Below are 18,726 nucleotides of genomic sequence, written 5' to 3' on the forward strand. Positions count from 1 at the left end.
ACAGATCTGAAATATATTGTGTAGGTAAAATGCTGTTGATCCCAATGGATTGTTTTGTGTGTATTAAGTTAAATTGACTGGCATTTTGAGTTCAAAGAAAGAAAAATCAAGTTTAAATAAAAGACATTCAAAATACTTCATTTTTCATTATTTTTTATTTTACAAAGAAATCGTAATCGTAAAATCGGGTTTGAGAGAAAATAATCGGGATTTTCTTATTAGGCAAAATCGAACAGCCCTACTTACTTAAACTACAGTTAGGGTTTCTAAGTTAGGTTTTAAACTAGAGTTAGGGTTTCAAAGTAGGGTTTTAAACTACAGTTAGGGTTTCAAAGTAGGGTTTTAAACTAGAGTTAGGGTTCCTAAATAGTGTTTTAAACTAGGGTTAGAGTTTGAAAGTAGGGTTTTAGAGGTTAGGGTTTCAAAATAGTGTTTTAAACTAGTGTTAGGGTTTCTAAGTAAGGTTTTAAACTAGAGTTAGAGGTTCTAAGTAGGGTTTTAAACTAGAGTTCGGGTTTCAAAGTATAATCTTAAACTACAGTTAGGGTTTCAAAGTAGTGTTTAAATCTTGAGTTAAGGTTTCAAATTTCAGAGCTTCTAAGTAGGGTTTTAAACTAGAGTTAGAGTTAAGTAGGATTTCAAATTAGAGTTAAGGTTTCCAAGTAGGGTTTGAAACTAGGGTTAGGGTTTCAAAGTATGGTTTAGGGTTAGGGTTTATAAGTAAGGTTTTAAACTAGAGTTAGAGTTTGAAAGTTTGGTTTTAAACAAGGGTTAAGGTTTCTAAGTAGGGTTTAAAATTAGAGTTCAGGTTTCCAAGTAGGGTTTGAAACTAGGGTTAGGGTTTCAAAATGAAAATTCAGGGACAAAGAAGGGCTTTAATACAACTTCTGATTGATTCATTCATTGATTTGTTGTGTCCTCCAGCAAAAGGGTTTTCTTCATCTTAGGACGAAATGATACCGTGAATTAATGTTTAAACGTAACCATTTCCCGTTGATGAAGTCAAAGTTGAACAGATGCTGCTCACAGCTAATCAGCGATGACAAAATGACACTGATAGCATGCCCCTTGTAGTGCTCCATGCACAAATCATTGCAGAATGCCTGATGAGTCATTGAGTTGATGCCCCGGGGGAGCGCACTCCTGTTTTAATTCAAGGACAAAGGATTTAAAGGATGCCCGCTTGATGATGAGCCGGCAGTCGCTCGACATGCTGAAAACATGCAATCGTGCACAGCATTTTGTCCCCTCAGTGGAAGGATCCCAATGAAGTCGTCGCATGTAATTAGCTTCAACCTGCAAGAAGATGCGAATGCCTTCGAGGTCGCTTACTTGTTACATAACACACAACAAACAATCCACTTTTGTCTTAAAATAATCTAAGTTTATTATCTGAATAAGTTCAAATAACATGCAGCATCAAATAAGAAATTATTTTCCTCGCGATAAAGCGAATCACCAGGGCTCCGCAATTTAGGGTTGAATTACGTATAGCCTTTATAGCTCAGTTTCTCTGGATGTCATTATTTTAGATTTTTTGTTTTAATTAGGTGCATATGCCTGTGCCTCTTTACATGTCAAACCACTCATTATAGTGAATGCATGCAAATATTTAAAAAAAAAAAAAAAAAGAAAAAAAGACGAACGTCTTTAGTGTGTGCCCGCTTGGAAAGGGTAAAATGTCAAATAATGACAGATAAGACCAAGAGCCTACAACTTTCAAGAAAGAAATGTAAAATATGAGTTCATCGCGTCAGATGATTCTCTGTACGTGTCTGTAATAGTTTGGGCGGTTATTTTCTTTTTACGTCACCTTTGCTGTTTTTTGTATGAGTTTTTATTTTGTTGAAAAAGTTTCACATTAGTTTTTCTTAGTTTGAACAGCCGATTTTTTTTATACAGATTCTCACATCCACTCACATCTGCCTTTAATGCACCTGCATGTGGCATGCCACATACATGACACAGTGAAGTATATTTGACTGTATTTGATTTTTCTCCCCATAGTTAGCGTGTACAACATCGTTATTTGAAAACACGTGTAAGTACAAACAAAGTCACAGTGTAGGCTACAAACATAAACAAGCACAGGGTTTTAGTTTCTATATACTCGTTCATCACAATATTGCTTGATATGAAAACATACAGTGAGTCTGGCACACGCATATTAACTATGCACACACACGCGTCATAACTAACCGGGTGGAGGAAGCCGGCTCAGTTGTTTGCCTCTGCATGCGTTGTGTGCGGCGCAGGAAATGCTCCCTCATGGAGAGTTGAACATCAGTCGGGATGTCAGGAGATGTATGGCTTATCTTCACCGCAGCCTCCAGGAAGCCCATCGGGCCCACAGGGTCCTTCACTTTCTCTGTTGCCATGGTAACCGCCGGCTGCTGCTGCTGGGGACCTGGGGACGACGGCAATGGCAGCGGGCGAGGCAACTGCAGCGGGTGGTGCTCCGGGCTGGGGGACGGAGCGAGGAAGCTGGCTTTGCTCCGCCGAGGCGGACCGCACCGCTTCCAGGAGCCAAACGCTAGGAGGCCCAACAGAACCAAGCCACAGAGCACAAACACACCGAGCAGGAGGCCAAAAGTAGCGTCTGCCGGCGAGCCGTGGGGTCCGGGAACACAATATGGGCAAGCAGATGGCAATGACGAGGGTGAGAGGACAAAAAGAGACACCGTATTAGGTCAATATTTTTGCACAGAGCTCATTGGCTCCATATAACACTGCAATTCGCATCCAGAGACTTCATTCAGCAAAATATGAAGTTCTCCTTGCCCTCTTTTGTGTAAGGAACCATATTTGCTAACTTTGCTAACCAGCTAAGGCAGGGATGGGCAAACTACGGCCGAAGTTCCATTCGTTATCCAATCCGCTTATCCTAATAAGGGTCCGCGGCCATGCCGGAGCCTATCCCAGCTGTCTTCGGGCAGTGGGCGGGGGACACCCTGAACCCGGCGAAAGCCCATGCAGGCACAGGGAGAACATGCAACCTCCACACAGGAAGGCCGGGCCCGGATTTGAACCCATGACCTCTGCACTGTGAGGCGGACGTGCTACCACAGTGCCGCCCCCACTGAACTTGTCCAACTAAAGAAAAGAAATCAGAATCATTCAATGATTTCATCTTGTGGACCTTTGTGGCCGGGAGCGCAGTGTGTCTGGCAAGCCACACCCACTACCTTTCTGCCCAAAAGAAATGGGTCTTGTCTAGCGATGACGTCATTCAGTCACACACGGCGCAGTAATGAATTTGGAGATCTACTGTATCTTTCTTTTCTTTTTTGTTATATCTGCCAGAAAAATCACAACTAGATCTTCCTAAAAGTGTGCAGCACATATGAAATCATTCTCATGCATATTAACATCTATAGTCTGACAATTTATAGTTTTCAATAAACGCAACATGCATATTTTGGGAATGTGGGAGGAATCAGGAGTACCCACACACACGCAAAAAAACATGCAAGCAAATAAATACAGTATTGATAATGAGCAAAAAAATATACTCAGATAGTAATACATGAAAATATATATTCATACTTACCACATACAAAACAGACACTAATGGTGGCGATATATACAGTGCAGAATTATATCCCAGTTTTTTTTTTTTTTTTTTAAATCAATGACACATTGACATTGAAAGAAAAACAATGATTGGAGCAGCACAAAATGATGGAGAGGAAAATATGATAATAGTCTGACAAATTACAGGTTTGAATATAATCTATTTAAATGCTAATCCAAGAAGGCTCCTGGGATGAGCGATGAGGTGTCAAAATGGCCAACAGAAGAAGGCACCTGGTCACGGCGGTTTAGCTTGAATGCGCTTGGAGTCACACACAAAGACTTGGACGGCGGCCGAGGACGCTGACAAGCAAGATGCGCGGAGCCCGAGGGAGAACAGGCAAACCACCCTGTTTCTTGATTCCACATAATCATATTCCAGCATCTGATACCTGGAACATTCGCCCAAGCCTGAATTCAATTCCCCACATTTTGCAGCAGTGTTCTTTTCCACGCACTGCGTTGACTCTAATTTATCTACCATAGCTGAGTGCTGCTCTCAGAAGACTTTAGTCTCCATGTAATAGCGCACACATAGCAGGAAGCCGCTTTAGGGCACATTGAATTAGCTTTTTTATTTTTTTCTAGAATGTTTACTGAGCTAAATCTTCCCCCGCTGAAGACAAATAGAAGCCGCTGGAACCTGCAGGCAAGAATAAGTTCATTCCAGATTGTTTTTCGGTTTTATTAATAGAGGAAAGCACGATGCTTGCTTTTGGCTTACATCTCCATAATCTACATTTGTTAGGGTACTTAACGTTTAAACTCACACAATTGACGAAAACAAGAGTGGACGATCAGCATCCTTTGAGTAGATGCAGGGAGTCCAGCAGTCAAAAGCATGGAATGACAATCACAGCCTAATAGATCTTCATGCAACAAACTGCGACGCCACGTGAACTGAAACGGATTGCTTTCAAGTTCCAAACTTAATTGAATGGCAGTCTTAAGATGAGCCCATCCTTGCACAAAGATTTCTACTCTTGGGGAACTCAGGTCTTATCCGTCCACAACAGCTCCAATACGTCGTGTGAAATTTCACACAAGCTCCACTCAAACTGAAGCTGATCCTACATTGTATATGCAAGGAATCCATCCATCCATTATCCAAGCCGCTTCTCCTCACAAGGGTCGCGGGGAGCGCCGGAGCCTATGCCAGCTGACTTCGGGCAGTAGGCGGGGGACACCTTGAATTGGTTGCCAGCCAATCGCAGGGCACACAGAGACAAACAATCACACTCACAATCACACTTAGGGGCAATTCAGAGTGTCCAATTAATCTACCATGCATGTTTTTGGAATGTGGGAGGAAACCGGAGTACCCGGAGAAAACCCACGCAGGCACGGGGAGAACACGTAAACGCCACACAGGAAGGCCGGGGCCGGATTCGAACCCACGACCTCTGCACTGTGAGGCCGGCGTGCTAACTAGTCGACCACTGTGCCGCTCTATGCAAGGAATAATGAATGAAAATAAAATACAGTCAGAGTTTGGTATCATGATACGGTCTAAATATGGCTGCCAAACTTTCCAAAATGTGGCATACTGCTTTCTGAGACAATATGTTTTTTGGGTTTTTTTTTATCAGATTTTCACCTCACTGTGAGGAATTTTTTGCCATACGTAAAGCAACCTCTAAAAATGTGACTTGTGTGTTGTTAAAAAAAAAAAAAAATCACGAATAAAGGTTCAATTCCCCAATAAGCACAATTCAGGGTCCAGTAGAACAGTGACTCCTGTGATCCTGGTTAAGGTGGAGCAGATGTCATGCCAGAAAGGCCCACCTTGGTACAATGTAAAAATGAGCCAACATCAATGCCACATCTGAAAACATGACTCTGACAGAATGGATTTGAAAGAATGTCATTTGTATCCAAAATTCTATCGTCAAGAATCATGGGTAGGAGTTTGTTTTGCTCTCATGATGTTTTAGGTGACAGTCCTTCCTGTCCAAGACATTTGTGAACCTCCTACCAAATATTAATATTGTCAGATTGTTTACAGATATTACATTTAATTAAAAATAAAATCACGATTGAGCTTTTCCTTTTTGGGATGTAAGCCAATTTGTGTCCAAGCAAGGGCGTCACTGTCCTCAAAGACAGATGACATGAAACTCGCCTGCTCTGCTAGAAAGTACTTTAGGAAGTCAATGTCCCTCTGAGTCATGGTCCCAAGTTAGTAGTACCAAGGATATTAAGGATATTCTACAGTTCTGTATGAATTGCCAAACAAAACTTTCAAGAAGTTTGAAAAAAAAGGTTGTGGTAATGGAATGGGTATGAACTGAAACAAGTATTGTACCGTAATCAGGGTTGCACATTCATTTTGATGAAATTAAGATCATAGTGTTTCTTTACAAAATGACTCAGGCATGCATACACTAATACAGTGTTCTCTACTTTTCATAATGTCAAACTGTCTAAAGACACAAAATAAGAACGTCCTTTTTTTTTTTTTCGCAGATGACATGAAAACATAAAATTTTTCATGAGTGTTGGTCTCGTGATTAAAGGTAGAAGCAGAGCTGGGCATTTTACTTTGCCTTTCTGTCAGGCCGGACCAAATAGTAATCGCCTGAAGAGCTTCCGTCTACCAACGTCGACTTAATTCTAAGAGCAACTCTGGGTAGAAGGGTGTTACATATTTCAATGAACTCTTCAGCTGGTAAACTTTCCTTGTCAGTCTGTGCACTCTGTCTGGTTCAGCGCGAAAAGGTTAATGAGGGAACGATTGCGCCACCACACCTCTGCACATTCGTCAATCAGGCGTGGAAGCGAAAGGAGCGTTTCCCATAATGGCTACAGAAATAGAAACACGCAAGCTGAAAAGGAGCTAATCACTTTGGTGCCTGCAAAGAAAGAACAGAGTGCAAATAATCCTGCAGCAGTAAGACATGGACAGGCATGCCTGTAAACCGAACGGGAAGCGATAATAAAAAAGCCGTTGGCCTTCCTCCTCAGACGCACGGCTAATGAAGCAAAGCGTATTATTCCCGCCGGACTCTAGCTTCCCTGACAGCGTGAGAATGGGGCGACCTCCAGCTTTTTTAGCTGCACCATTAATGATTACACCCGCACCTCTGCAGAAGTGGACGACCGCCGGCCCGCAGTCGATCAACCGGGCTCTTTTAGGGGTTCCTTCATGCTGAGAAACACTCCTGGCAATCAATACTGCCGAAGCGAAATCAATCAGGCCGCAACGCTCCTTCAGGTGGCTGCTGGCTCTGCAGCAAAGGGCAGGCAAGTGAGCTGCGATGTTCAAAAGGTGTTTTAGCCCGGATGACTTGCACAAAGGCTGTAGACCACCACCACCGCATTACAATGACGCATTGCGCACTTAAGTGGACTTTTCATCTTTTTATGTGAATTTTTTTTTTTATTGACACGTGTTTACGAGGGTGCAACATGTCTGCTCACAATTGGAGTAAGACGGCAAATAGGTAGCCCAGGGTATTCTCCTCAAATCAAACAGTGTTTCTATGGCAACCAGGTCATCTGTAAGAAACCTGCTCACCAACTTAAAAAAAAAATCAAAATACAAAAACACAACAACATTGTACTGGTTGGAGAACACGGGGGAAACGTTTATGATAACAATCTAGTTAAAGACGTGTCAATTTTTTTACTTTGTGTTTGACTGAAATTCTGTGACACGAACCTGTAATACGCAAGGCCAGGGTCATTCCAGAAACCGAGGATATTTTCTGTCCCGCCATGAACTTTCAAATAATCCACACACAAAATACAGAGACATGCAATTGTTGTGTAAATTGTAGTCCTGAGACAGTAAAGGAGGTAAAAGGGATCTAAATAGTATTTTTAATTCCAAATAACACTTGAGCACCCTTTAAAATGTCTTTGTTTTGTTTGTTTGTTTGTTTGTTTGTTTTGTTTTATGGCCAACTTAATTAAATAATAATAAAAACATACAAATCCAAATTAAAAAAGAATCAATTCAATATAATCAATAAAATACGTTTGTAACGTCTGGGAAAAAGGTCCTGGAAGGTGCTAAAAGGAGACGTATTGAGACCGGCCCTGGTGAGGCAGTGAGTCAATCTTTTGTTTTAATTATCGCCCAATGTTTGGGGGTGGTGCGAGTGGTATAGTTTGTCGAACTTGGTAGTCGGAAACGCTAACGGAAGCCCGATTCAAATCATAGGTGGACCGGCCTATGGGCGATTACTATTTTTTTTCGTCCGGACATAAAGGCGGATAGTACACATTTTTGGTAAAATGCCCAGCTCTGCAAATAATGTAAGTAAAGGGAGCTGTTGTGTATTACAACAATTAAACTAAAATAAGGTTACTAACTTACTATTCACCCTTTGAAGAAGCCTGACAGACATGTAATGAAGCGAGAATAGGAAGGTTTAATACCTTTACCAGAGGGCATTAAATACCTGTAGGTAATACACGCACACACACACACACACACACAAACACACACCAAGTTCAGATGTTCAAAAGGGTCTACTTTAGTGTAAATTGTGTAATTCTATTGACGCCTTAAACAAAACCAATTCACTGATTAGCTCGAGACATTTCCACGCGGTTAGACTCAACATATCCAGTCTACTTGTGTGCAGGGCTTTGTCATTAAATTGAAGACTTTTATTGGTTTTACATTCTCCAATTAAAAGTTAACTCATGCTCACTCATTTTTTTACACTTGTATAACTGTCAAGAATGATAGAATCCATCCATTGTTCCAGCCAGTCGCATGGCACATACAAACAAACAGCCATTCACACACACATTAAGGTCTTTGGACAAACTACACCGTGCATGTTTTGGGAAATGGGGAAGGAAGCAGGAGGATGAAAGGAGGAGAAAGCTCACGCAAGCACGGACAGAACTTGAAAACTACACACAAGAAGGCGGCGTTCAAATGTCATGCTCAATGTTAGAACTTTTTTTTTTTCAATCACACTGAGTAGCAAAGCCTGCTTATCGGTTATGAAACAAAACCAGCCTAAAACACTTTGCGTACAGTGAGATAGCTCAGAAGATATGCTGTGATGTCATTCACGCGCAATGTGTTTTGATTATTTCAATTCAGTTAAATTCCATTTGATTCATAGACCGCCCAACACGAAGCAGAGGTCTTCTCAGGGCACATTACACAACAAATGGCACAAGGTCTGACAAGAACCACTCTTCTCACAAATTCAGGCATCTCATATTTGTGAGGGTGACAAATGTCATCAGTGAAGGGGCGTGTGATTGACGTGTTATGTATCTGCGATGTGTCACTGTGACAAGATGAATTCAAACATTCAATAAACACAGCGTAGAGACATGGCTACCATTGTTTACATTTTCACTCCCGAGCTTGTCCCAAACTATTTGTCAACGCAATCCCATCTCATGCTCCCTGAAATGCATGTATTGTGTGTTTTAATTGCGAAAAGGAGTTGATATAAAAAGACACTTCTGTGCTTGTTGAGGATTGACATACTGGAAATGTCCAACACAGCAGAATTCACCACAAAATGGGATTTGTGGATTGCAACGTTAATTTTTAAAAGCCGTTTCGTCAACATGCACGGGAAGCTTGTCTTCCTGTCTTTTATCCCCGAGGGCGGCAATAATTCCCACTAATCTTGATGTGGGCACCTCAGTCAATTTTGAAGTGCTTATTCCGTGGTGTCTTTTTCACAAAATCCCATAATTCCACCCCCCACATCCCCAAATCCTAAAGCTCTAAGCACTTGAGAGGAGGTGGATAAGTCGAATGTGTGAAGAGGAAAAATGCTTTTGACACTCAGGCGTTGAGGTAAACGATGCTCATGTGCGAATTTCTACATTTCAGTGCTTTGTCCTACATTGAATATTTAGAAAGCTACTAGCTCACTAGATTGTAGCGATTTAATGATTTAATTAGTGTACCTTCCAAAAATGATGTACCCCAGAGTATGGTATGATTGAAATTGACTTTTGTGTCTGTACACTTAACACGCAGAAGCTGTTATCCCCTTCAAGTGTGAATTGATTCAACCTTTTCCCACTACAAAAGTAAAAAAAATCATAAATAAATAAATTAAAAAAAACAAAGTCGGAAGGGAAAGATGTTTTTTTTTTGTACGATCATGTTCTCCATCAGGTCAAAGGTCATTTCGCACCTGCTTGGTTGTGGATTTCCATTGGCCAATTGAGCCATATGGGAAATGGAACAATGAACCTGCTTGTTGACCGCAAGCTGTTATCTCTATCCCAAGGCTTGCAGCCTGCCTGTGCTTGCACGGAGTAAATATTGAAATAACATTGTAATATTTAAATGGGGCATGCCAGGCTGGTTCAGTGCCTCCACTGGTGATTGCTCAAACATCGGTACAACTCAAATGAGTTGAAACTGACAATGTTTGTTACTGTATTGGACTTATTGTCAGCATGCAGAACATTTCAGTTTACTTAGTTGCATATTGTCTCAACTGCTGGAATTGTCATCTTTACTTAGTGGATTCTCAGGTATTTTTTTGTCCCATACATCATGTACCAGAATTATATTTGTTGTAGGGATGTAACGATTCACTCAAGCCCCGATTTGATTTGATTTTCAATTACCGATGTTTGATTCAATTCGATTTTTTAAAAATTGCTACCATGCTTGTCTGTGCGCTAGTGTGGTGCTGCAGCCATCCGCAAATGCAATGCGCAATGATGTTTGGTGCAAGCGCACATTTTGATCTACACATTCAAAATTTGCTACGCATCTGGAATGGAAAACAATTTAAAGACGTAACATCCCGAATCGCTTGTGTGATAGAAGTTTACGCAATGAGCTATGACTCTTCTAGCCCAAAATGTGTTCTTAATTTGAATAATTTATTGTTTTACTTTTTCAGCCTTTTGTTGCTACACTTTTCCCTTCAAAAACATTGGGCTGTTACGAGAAGAAGAGAAGAATAATCTAACCATAATATTAACATGTAGTTATGTAGTGAACTAAAAAAATTAAGTCACCATCAAAGCAGTAAGTAGATAAAGTTAAGCAGGGCTGTTTTTTTTGTTTTACTATTAAGAGTGTTTAACTTCTATGTAAGATTGTATCACAGTGAAGTGTTAAAATGGAAGGATTGACCAATGACCATGGAACATCCATCCACCCACTTTCTAAAATAGGCTACCCCTTACCCTGTTCGAGGTCATGGAGTTGAAGCCTATGCCAGCTAACTTTGGGCGAAAGACAGACTGCACCCTGGACTGGTCACCAGTCAGTCACACAGCACATATAGCATAGAGACATGCTTACACTGGGCCTCAGTCACGAACCGCGTGTGCAAACAAATTTGGGAGCCAAGAGTGCATATGCAAAAACATGTGATTCATCAATATCTTTGTACTTGTGCAAACAAATTTAGAACCTCCTCAGACCTAAGATGCACAACATATTGAAACCACGGTCATTTACCTAAACACTAATCATAACTTTAACACAGGGATGACGCTATATCGGAACCTGGGGTGCGATAGCCGTATGAGAAATTTGTGTAATCCCAGTTAATCTCCTCCAAAACGTATTTGATATTCTGAAATATATTTATGAATTGTTTTATAAGCCGTTCTAAGTATCGGTCAAGCTCCCCTTTAATAAAATCCTGCAGCCGTGCTTGCTTTAACGGAAATAACTTCAAACGAGTATTTGCTAATAAATTGGCCAATGTCCTACTTCTCATCACTTTTAACCTCATGCCATTCAAAGCGCTTGTATACATGTACTGTACAGTAAATACTGTATGAGTGTAGTATTCGCCGCGCAGTCTGTCATATTGATGGCACACCCGCAAATAAGGCTTTAGAGTTTTCGTATCACTCAAGTAAGCCTGCACATGCACGCGTCAAATCTTGCATAGCATTTCCAGAAATTTACAGTTGACAATCGACCATCAAAAACAACAAATGCACACACATTGCCCTTGCCTTCCTTGTGACGTAACGCAACCCGGCATGTCTTATACTATATTTCTATATTCTTGTAATATATTGCTCTGGCGCGGCAATGAAGTTATGGCTGTTTTTACGCTGAGCGGGTGCCAGTCTACCAAAATAGGGCCCTCCCTCTTATTTGCATGCCAAACAAACGGGTGGCTCTATAACCAAAGAAAAACTAAAGACCATTTAGCCAATCACAAGTTTGGAAAAGTCACAATAACAACAATGTTGATTGGATGAAAAAGGAAATAAAGCATATTGAATAATACTGAAGTGGACTTACTGTCCAATATCATACTTACCGGTAACTAGAAGTGAGTAAAAAAATGAACAAAACAAACAAAGTACAATGTACAACGTGCAATCGTAATGAATTAACGCAGTACAACTTTTCATGTACAAAGTTTTCCCCCCAAATTATACAATATTCTCACTGTCCAATGAGAAACATGAGTTTATAGTTTTTTTTAGTGCGGGTGATAATAATGATTTTCATTTGGAAAAAAAAAAAAAATTGTTTCCAAGATATGAGTTGAAAAAAAAAATGATTAAAGTGTGACTTGTGAAAATGGTATTCTTGTGCGAGAGCACAATTCAAATGCTCATTGGATCACTTCCAAGTCTCTCCCCCATCATGTCATATTAATTTACTAAAGTGTCAACAGATCTTGGCAGTCGCTGTTGAAATGCAATAAAAACACAATCGCCCACATGAGGGAAAAATGTATTGTTTTGACCTTGTGTAATATCAAGTGTAGCAATTTGAAATGTACCAGATTTATTGACAACTGAGACGAACTATGATCCGTCTGTGAGGTCGAAATTCAGATTTGTTCATGCCAGACAATCCTTGACAAGGCTGTCATGCATATTTATTTACGCAGTGATGGGCGGGGGGGTGCTTCTGGGGAAATAAACGTATTAATCAACAGTTTCAATCTGTCATACATGCTATAGACTATAGACAAAAAGGTTGTTCAAAAGCCCTCAGATCTGACATCCATCCATCCATTATCTATACCGCTTATCCTCACAAGGGTCGCGGGGCATGCTGGAGCCTATCCCAGCTGTCTTCGGGCATTAGGCGGGGGACACCCCGAATTGGTTGCCAGCCAATCGCAGGGCACACAGAGACAAACATCCACACTCACAATCACATCTATAGGGGCAATTTAGAGTGTCCAATCAACTTACCATGCATGTTTTTGGAATGTGGGAGGAAACCGGAGTACCCGGAGAAAACCCACGCAGGCACGGGGAGAACATGCAAACTCCACACAGGGAGGCCGGAGTCGGGATCGAACCCACGACCTCTGAACTGTGAGGCGGACGTGCTAACCAGTCGCCCACCGTGCTGCCTGTTCTATTCTATTCCATTCTATTCTATTCTTGTGAAACGAAGTACCACAGTATTGTTCTCCAGTGTAGGACACATCATTATGTACTAATAATCTAAAACCATTGAAACTAGCAAAGCGCCACAGGACAGGAATAAATGTAAGCTCACCATTTGCTGACGGTTTTATATAATGACTCATTGCAGTTTGTTCAAGGTTTACGATCGGAATGACTAACAGTATTACAATCCATTTATAAACAGCTCGGACTAATAGTGTCAGAGCAGCACTGTATGATGCCATCCAATAATAATAAAGATGGACTTTATTGATGTGGCCTGTGCTCGCTGCATGGGTGCTTTCATTTGCGGCAGCATCGCAATAAAAACCAACAGGCAACCATCAGGCTCCGCGAAGAACAACAACAACAACAAAAAAGGCAAAATGGCTCCCACTCGTTTTCAGTCGAACTAATTTTCATCACCGGGGATTTGAAATGGATTTGCTACATCCATTACAAACATGAGCTACACCCGCCCGCTCCGCAGGCTTGATGTGTCGCATTATTGTGACGAATTAATACAACTGCTAGTAAGCCTGTCGAATGGATTGCGGGCATAAGAGTGATGCTGATTGAGCGAGGAGGCACTTTATCTACTTAACGTCTTGCATTAGCTCAGAGAACTGGTTCGTGGGATTTTTATTCAAAGACTATTTTAAAACAAGATGGCATGGTGGGTGTAGTGGTTATGTCTGCCTCGTAGTTCTGAGGTTCGGGTAGCTGCGGCCTTCCCGTGTGGAATTTGAAGGTTCTTATGCTGCTTCTTTGCAGGTTCCAAAACCATGCATGCTGGGGGAATTTAAGACTCTCAATCGTCCCTAGGTGTAAATGCTGTAAATGTGAGCGTGAGCGGTTGTTTGTTATAATGTGCACAGCGATCAGCTGGCAACAAGTCCAGGGTTCAAGCTCAGCTGGGATATGCTCCAGCTCACCTGCAGATCTAATGAGAGCATTTGGTTTTAATCATTTTTGGTGAATAAACATCCCATCTGCAGGTCACACTGACCCATGCACATTGTTAGTGTAGCTAAGAAACAAACAGGAGGGTTAAGAGAGCAATGTTTGTAATTATCCTTCAAGTAGACATTTGTCTTCGCCATTGATTCCACTTTTACAACAGAACACAGTCTTGCTTGAACTTAAAAAAGAAAAAAAAAAGCCAGCACATCAAATTTCTCCGAGCTTTGACCCGACCTACGGCCCCTGAGGCTATCAACGATGGCGGGAAACAACAAGTCAGAATGAAGAAATGATGCATCCATCACTGTGACCCTGTTAGATCACGCGTGGGCTGACAATTGGGCCGTGTGCGTTCAGATGCTCACAGCCTCAACATACAGTTGTAAAAGAAATATGACCAGCAGGGTCCTCAGTCCTTATTACTTGGATTATTAAACTGCCACTAGCCGGACCTGATTGCACTTCTTCCTCATCTTTATCCAACACGTATCGATCAATAATTGACCCTGCGGTCAAGTAAGTGTGATATAATTCTACAAGTTCAAAATGGTAAATGAATTTAATTGAATGGCGAGAGATGAGGTCGCCGAGTTGAAATGCCAAAGAAAATGAAATGCATCACGGCATGTCATATCAAACACTTGAGTGGACATGATGCAAATAATGGCAGATTTGCAGTGTGCCTTATAAGAATGAATAACCTGATGCTCTTCAGCGTTCACACAATTACATTTTCAAGTTACAAATGGCACCTAGTCAACTAGCTTGCACAGCGGCATAAGTATATGTTGTCATGTTTTTGCACAAATACTCTATTTACTGTAATTAGGACTTTAATACTGTGTCAGTGTAGGTTGGTGATACACTATGGCACAGAATTTGTATTTGTATTATTACTATTATTATTATTATTATATAAATCATTTACACAATGCGAAGCATTAAAGCATGTTAACCTTAACATCATTGACAACATAATTTACCGCATTTTTCATACTATAAAGCAAACATTTTTATAATCCGATGCGCAAAGAAGGGTGAAGAAAGGATGTCATTCTCTGCATCAAATCGCAAGCAGATGTACATATTTTCGTCATACCGGACACAAGACATACTTCCTGCTTTCATGTCTGAGAACCATGAGAAATGTAGTATGACAGTTCACGTTTATTTGTGCTCCATTATTATAATTTTAGTTGACTTAAACAGTCTGTTTGGTCTATATTTGACATTTTATTTTGTTATTATTTGTACTTAATGTACATTTATTCAGAGTATTTAAGTATCCAGGCTCCATTGGGTTGTCCTACTTCTAGGCTGCTGTAAAGTGAAGGTAGCTGCCAAAAAGTGTGGTAAAAAAAAGTGTGACGTAAAGAAAAAGAAAAAAAAAAAGAAAAGGAAAACTAGTAGGGCATGGAGCAACAATTTTTCCGACTGAGCGTGTGTGCTTCCTCTAGCTTATTCTGTTTGTCATTTTTGCAACGTCTTCATAATTGTTATAAAAAAGTGACTGAAGTAAAATTAAAGCGTAAAACCTTCTTGTTCAATTACAATGGTGTCGTTCTTTGTTATTGTCTTTGTTGGCTTATGTGAGGCTCATCGCCAAAAGGCTCGAGAGGTCGAGAAGTTCATGCCCTGTTGACATATGACAAAGCTAAAGTAAGTTCCCACTACACTATCTAATAAACATACAAATAGAATAAACTATTTTACATCCAATGCTTCACAAAGTATACCAGAGGTGGGCATTTTACAAAAGTTTGCCGGTCTGTCAAATTTTGACTGATGAGGTGTCAATCATTTGACGTACACACTCAGGCACACTCAGCGCAAAGCATTCATAGTGGGCGCACCCCGACTTCTGTCAGTGTAGGCTTCAGGAAAAAAAAAAGACCAGATTAACAAATAGAAGTAAAGCAAAGAAACAACAAAGGAAGAAATGGTACAGATACTGAGGAAGAAGAAGTGAGGATTAGTTAAGTGAGGCTATGTTCAAATCTTGCAAGCAGTTCCGCCTTTGATAAAAGCATAATGATAGCATCACTTCTGATAAATATTACGTTTGTGGAATAAGTGTTAATCCACTCGTTTTTAGCCATCTCCGGGGACGGCCATTTGGTCTTCTGTCGACTGAACATGACATCACAACTGCTCACAACGACCAATCACGGCTCAGATTCAGAAAACAGGTCAGCCGTGATTGGTCGTTGTGAGCAGTTCTGATGTTATTTTTAGTTGACAGAAGATGGCCGCCCCCAGAGATGGCTAAGAACGAGTGCATTTTGCTGCTTAAATTATATTCCACAAACGCAAAATTAATCAGACTGCCGTGTTTCAACTAGTGGGCCTGCTAGGAACATATTCTTGAAAAAAAAATGTGTTTAGGTTGACTTCCGCTTTAACTAGGAACGGATTAATTAAAAAAACAAATAATCACGCAGGTTCTCTTGTATACTTACTGGATGTTCCGTTGCTTTCACTCAAACACTGTCACAAACTTCCTGAAAACACTTTTCTGTCTTGCATGGAAACTCCAGCACAGAAAAGTATCAACTTGTGGCTTGACTGTTTTAGGAATACTAAAATTATAGGTTTCTGTACACTGGACAAAAACACCCGAGATGGAATAGCCTCTGGCTGTTTTGATCTCTTTATAGATGAAATGTGCAGGTTGCAGTCAGTAGCAGTGCCTGAGCCTTCGCTGAATAAAGGCTTTGAAGTGTCAGATTAAGGACTTTCTCTCAGCAACAATTTCTGATGTGTTGTTGGGTCTTGCCACTGAGGAGCCCACTATTCATACATCCATCCATTACCTATACCGCTTATCCTCACAAGGGTCGCGAGCCCACTATTTACACTGGGTTTATTTAATCTATTAAACATGATCTTCTTGTAACAAGTGAGATCATTCTCAATATAGCACCTCCCCTCGTTTACATGGCCAATATTGTTTCCTCTCATGCTGTATTGATCGGGACCAAGGGGCTCTGAGAATTCACTCCAATTTTGTATCGTATTGAAACAAACGGTGCCCGGAGGAAGTTGGGAGGAGGCGGGCTCGGCATTATCGCACCAATCTCGGCCTCACGTTTTCCCATGATTATCACAGAGCTATGTGCTATTGTCAGCATGTAAGCGGGCACATTTTACAGTGCAGCCTCAGTGAGTGACATTTAAACAAAAAGTCATGAAAGGTGTCACACGAGAGGCACCCTGTATCCACACACAAAGAAAGCCTGCGACTCCCGCGGCCATCCTCCTTGCACGCCATCATGTCAACACTGATGCACATGTGCGCAGTCATATGCTATTTCCAAGCCTAGAACTCTACACAGTCGCACTCACAAAGCACAAACACATACACAGCAAGCCAGGGACGGCCACTGGGGCCAGATACGAAAGGATGGGTTTGTTTAAATTCAGTCCAGTTAAGTTCTCACTGTGGTTTGGGAGGCTAAATACTATCCATGCTAACGTGGACACAACAAAGAAGAAGACAGTAAACAAAGGACAACAATGGAGTACAGCTTTCTTCTTGACACGTGGCTTTGTTTTACAACCACAGAACAATCTTAGTTTTGTTTTCTTCCTACTTGGAAAGAGACTGTCCTTTGGCTATGACCACTACGCTTGGTACTCCAGCAGAAGGTGGAGGTCACAGTGTTAAAGTACAGTATGGTTTGTTTATGTAGGGGGGAACTGAATTCTCTACTGTCCATTGACTGGTTGACACAGAATTGCCACTGTTACAATTAAATGTTGAGGTGAAATGGGAAGAAAACCCCTAAAATTATGAAGAACGTTTGGCCTTTGTGAAGGTAGTCACATAAAGCTCATTAGTCACTATATCATTGCTGGAAAAATATTGATTTAATGTGGCCACAGTTTATTGGTTGGCAAAAGGGTCTTGCCATTTTAGCCAAGGTAGCAGTCAGCAGTAAATAACAGATGAGATGTGAATGTATCTTGAATGTTAAGGCAAAACATGCACAAGCACTTCACAACCAACAATGGTGGACCATAGTTTGTTTGAAACACTTCTCCACCAAAGTGTACATTTACCGCAGCACTACTGTGTCTAACAGAGTCACATGACTTCCATAAATCACAACCTAAACCATGGGGACACACTTTTGGTGTGCACATGTATGGTGACATCGCCAACTACTGGCCTGGCATGCATAATTCAGTGTTGTTGTAGGTCAGCTTTTGAAAATCCTATCCAAAAACAAGCATTTTGATTTGATTTTGATTTTTGCATGTTACATTTTTTTTTTTAAATGTTGCTTTGCGATACTCATAGCAAGTTGCCAAAAGGTAGTGAATAGTGATATTCTATTACATTTTTTCGTTCCCTTCAACAACTTTTGACAAGGGTAATGAAAAAAAAAAATCTAAAATGAACCAAGCTGCACTTCTTGGTGGCTGCTGTTGCTTGTAGAGGGGGTGGGAAAAGGAAAGGGTGTGAGTGAATAAGCACGAGGGACATTAACAGGTTGCACGGTCCCTTCTTTTTTTTTTTTTTTGCCTTCTGTCTTCACAGCTTGGCTCATTATCGAACAACAAGCGTCTCAAAGGTGCCAACTGCTGTCACAATTACACTTTTCCCTCCAGCTCAGCCTGATCTCCCTCCTATTAGCCCCACGGTTCTGGCCCTTCATCAAAGTGTCGGGAGAGGGAACGCCGAGGAAGAGCACGAGCAAGAGGAGGGCTGGAAAGTGACAGAAAAGACACTCACACGGAATTCAAAAGCCTGACTTGACTGTTTTTTGCGCTATGCAGCAGAGCAGGTGTCTTCACCTCAGGCTTTAACATGAGTTTAATGACTGATAAAAGCTGGAGGACGACAAAGAGACG

General features: G+C 41.1%; 1 protein-coding gene across 1 annotated transcript in view; it reads right to left on the reverse strand.

Moving 5' to 3' along the window:
• The window catches only part of syt6a (synaptotagmin VIa), a 64,185-nt gene that overhangs the window by 13,877 nt on the left and 31,582 nt on the right, over positions 1 to 18,726 (reverse strand). Inside the window, exon 2 of the mRNA XM_086025508.1 lies at positions 2,200 to 2,599. Coding sequence (XP_085881634.1) covers positions 2,200 to 2,599 — 400 coding nt within the window. The remainder of the gene's footprint in view (positions 1 to 2,199; positions 2,600 to 18,726) is intronic.

The sequence above is a fragment of the Filicampus tigris genome, chromosome 1 (genome assembly GCF_054856515.1).
Source record: "Filicampus tigris isolate MCC_2025a chromosome 1, RoL_Ftig_1.0, whole genome shotgun sequence".
In the NCBI taxonomy this organism is placed as follows: Eukaryota; Metazoa; Chordata; class Actinopteri; order Syngnathiformes; family Syngnathidae; genus Filicampus; species Filicampus tigris.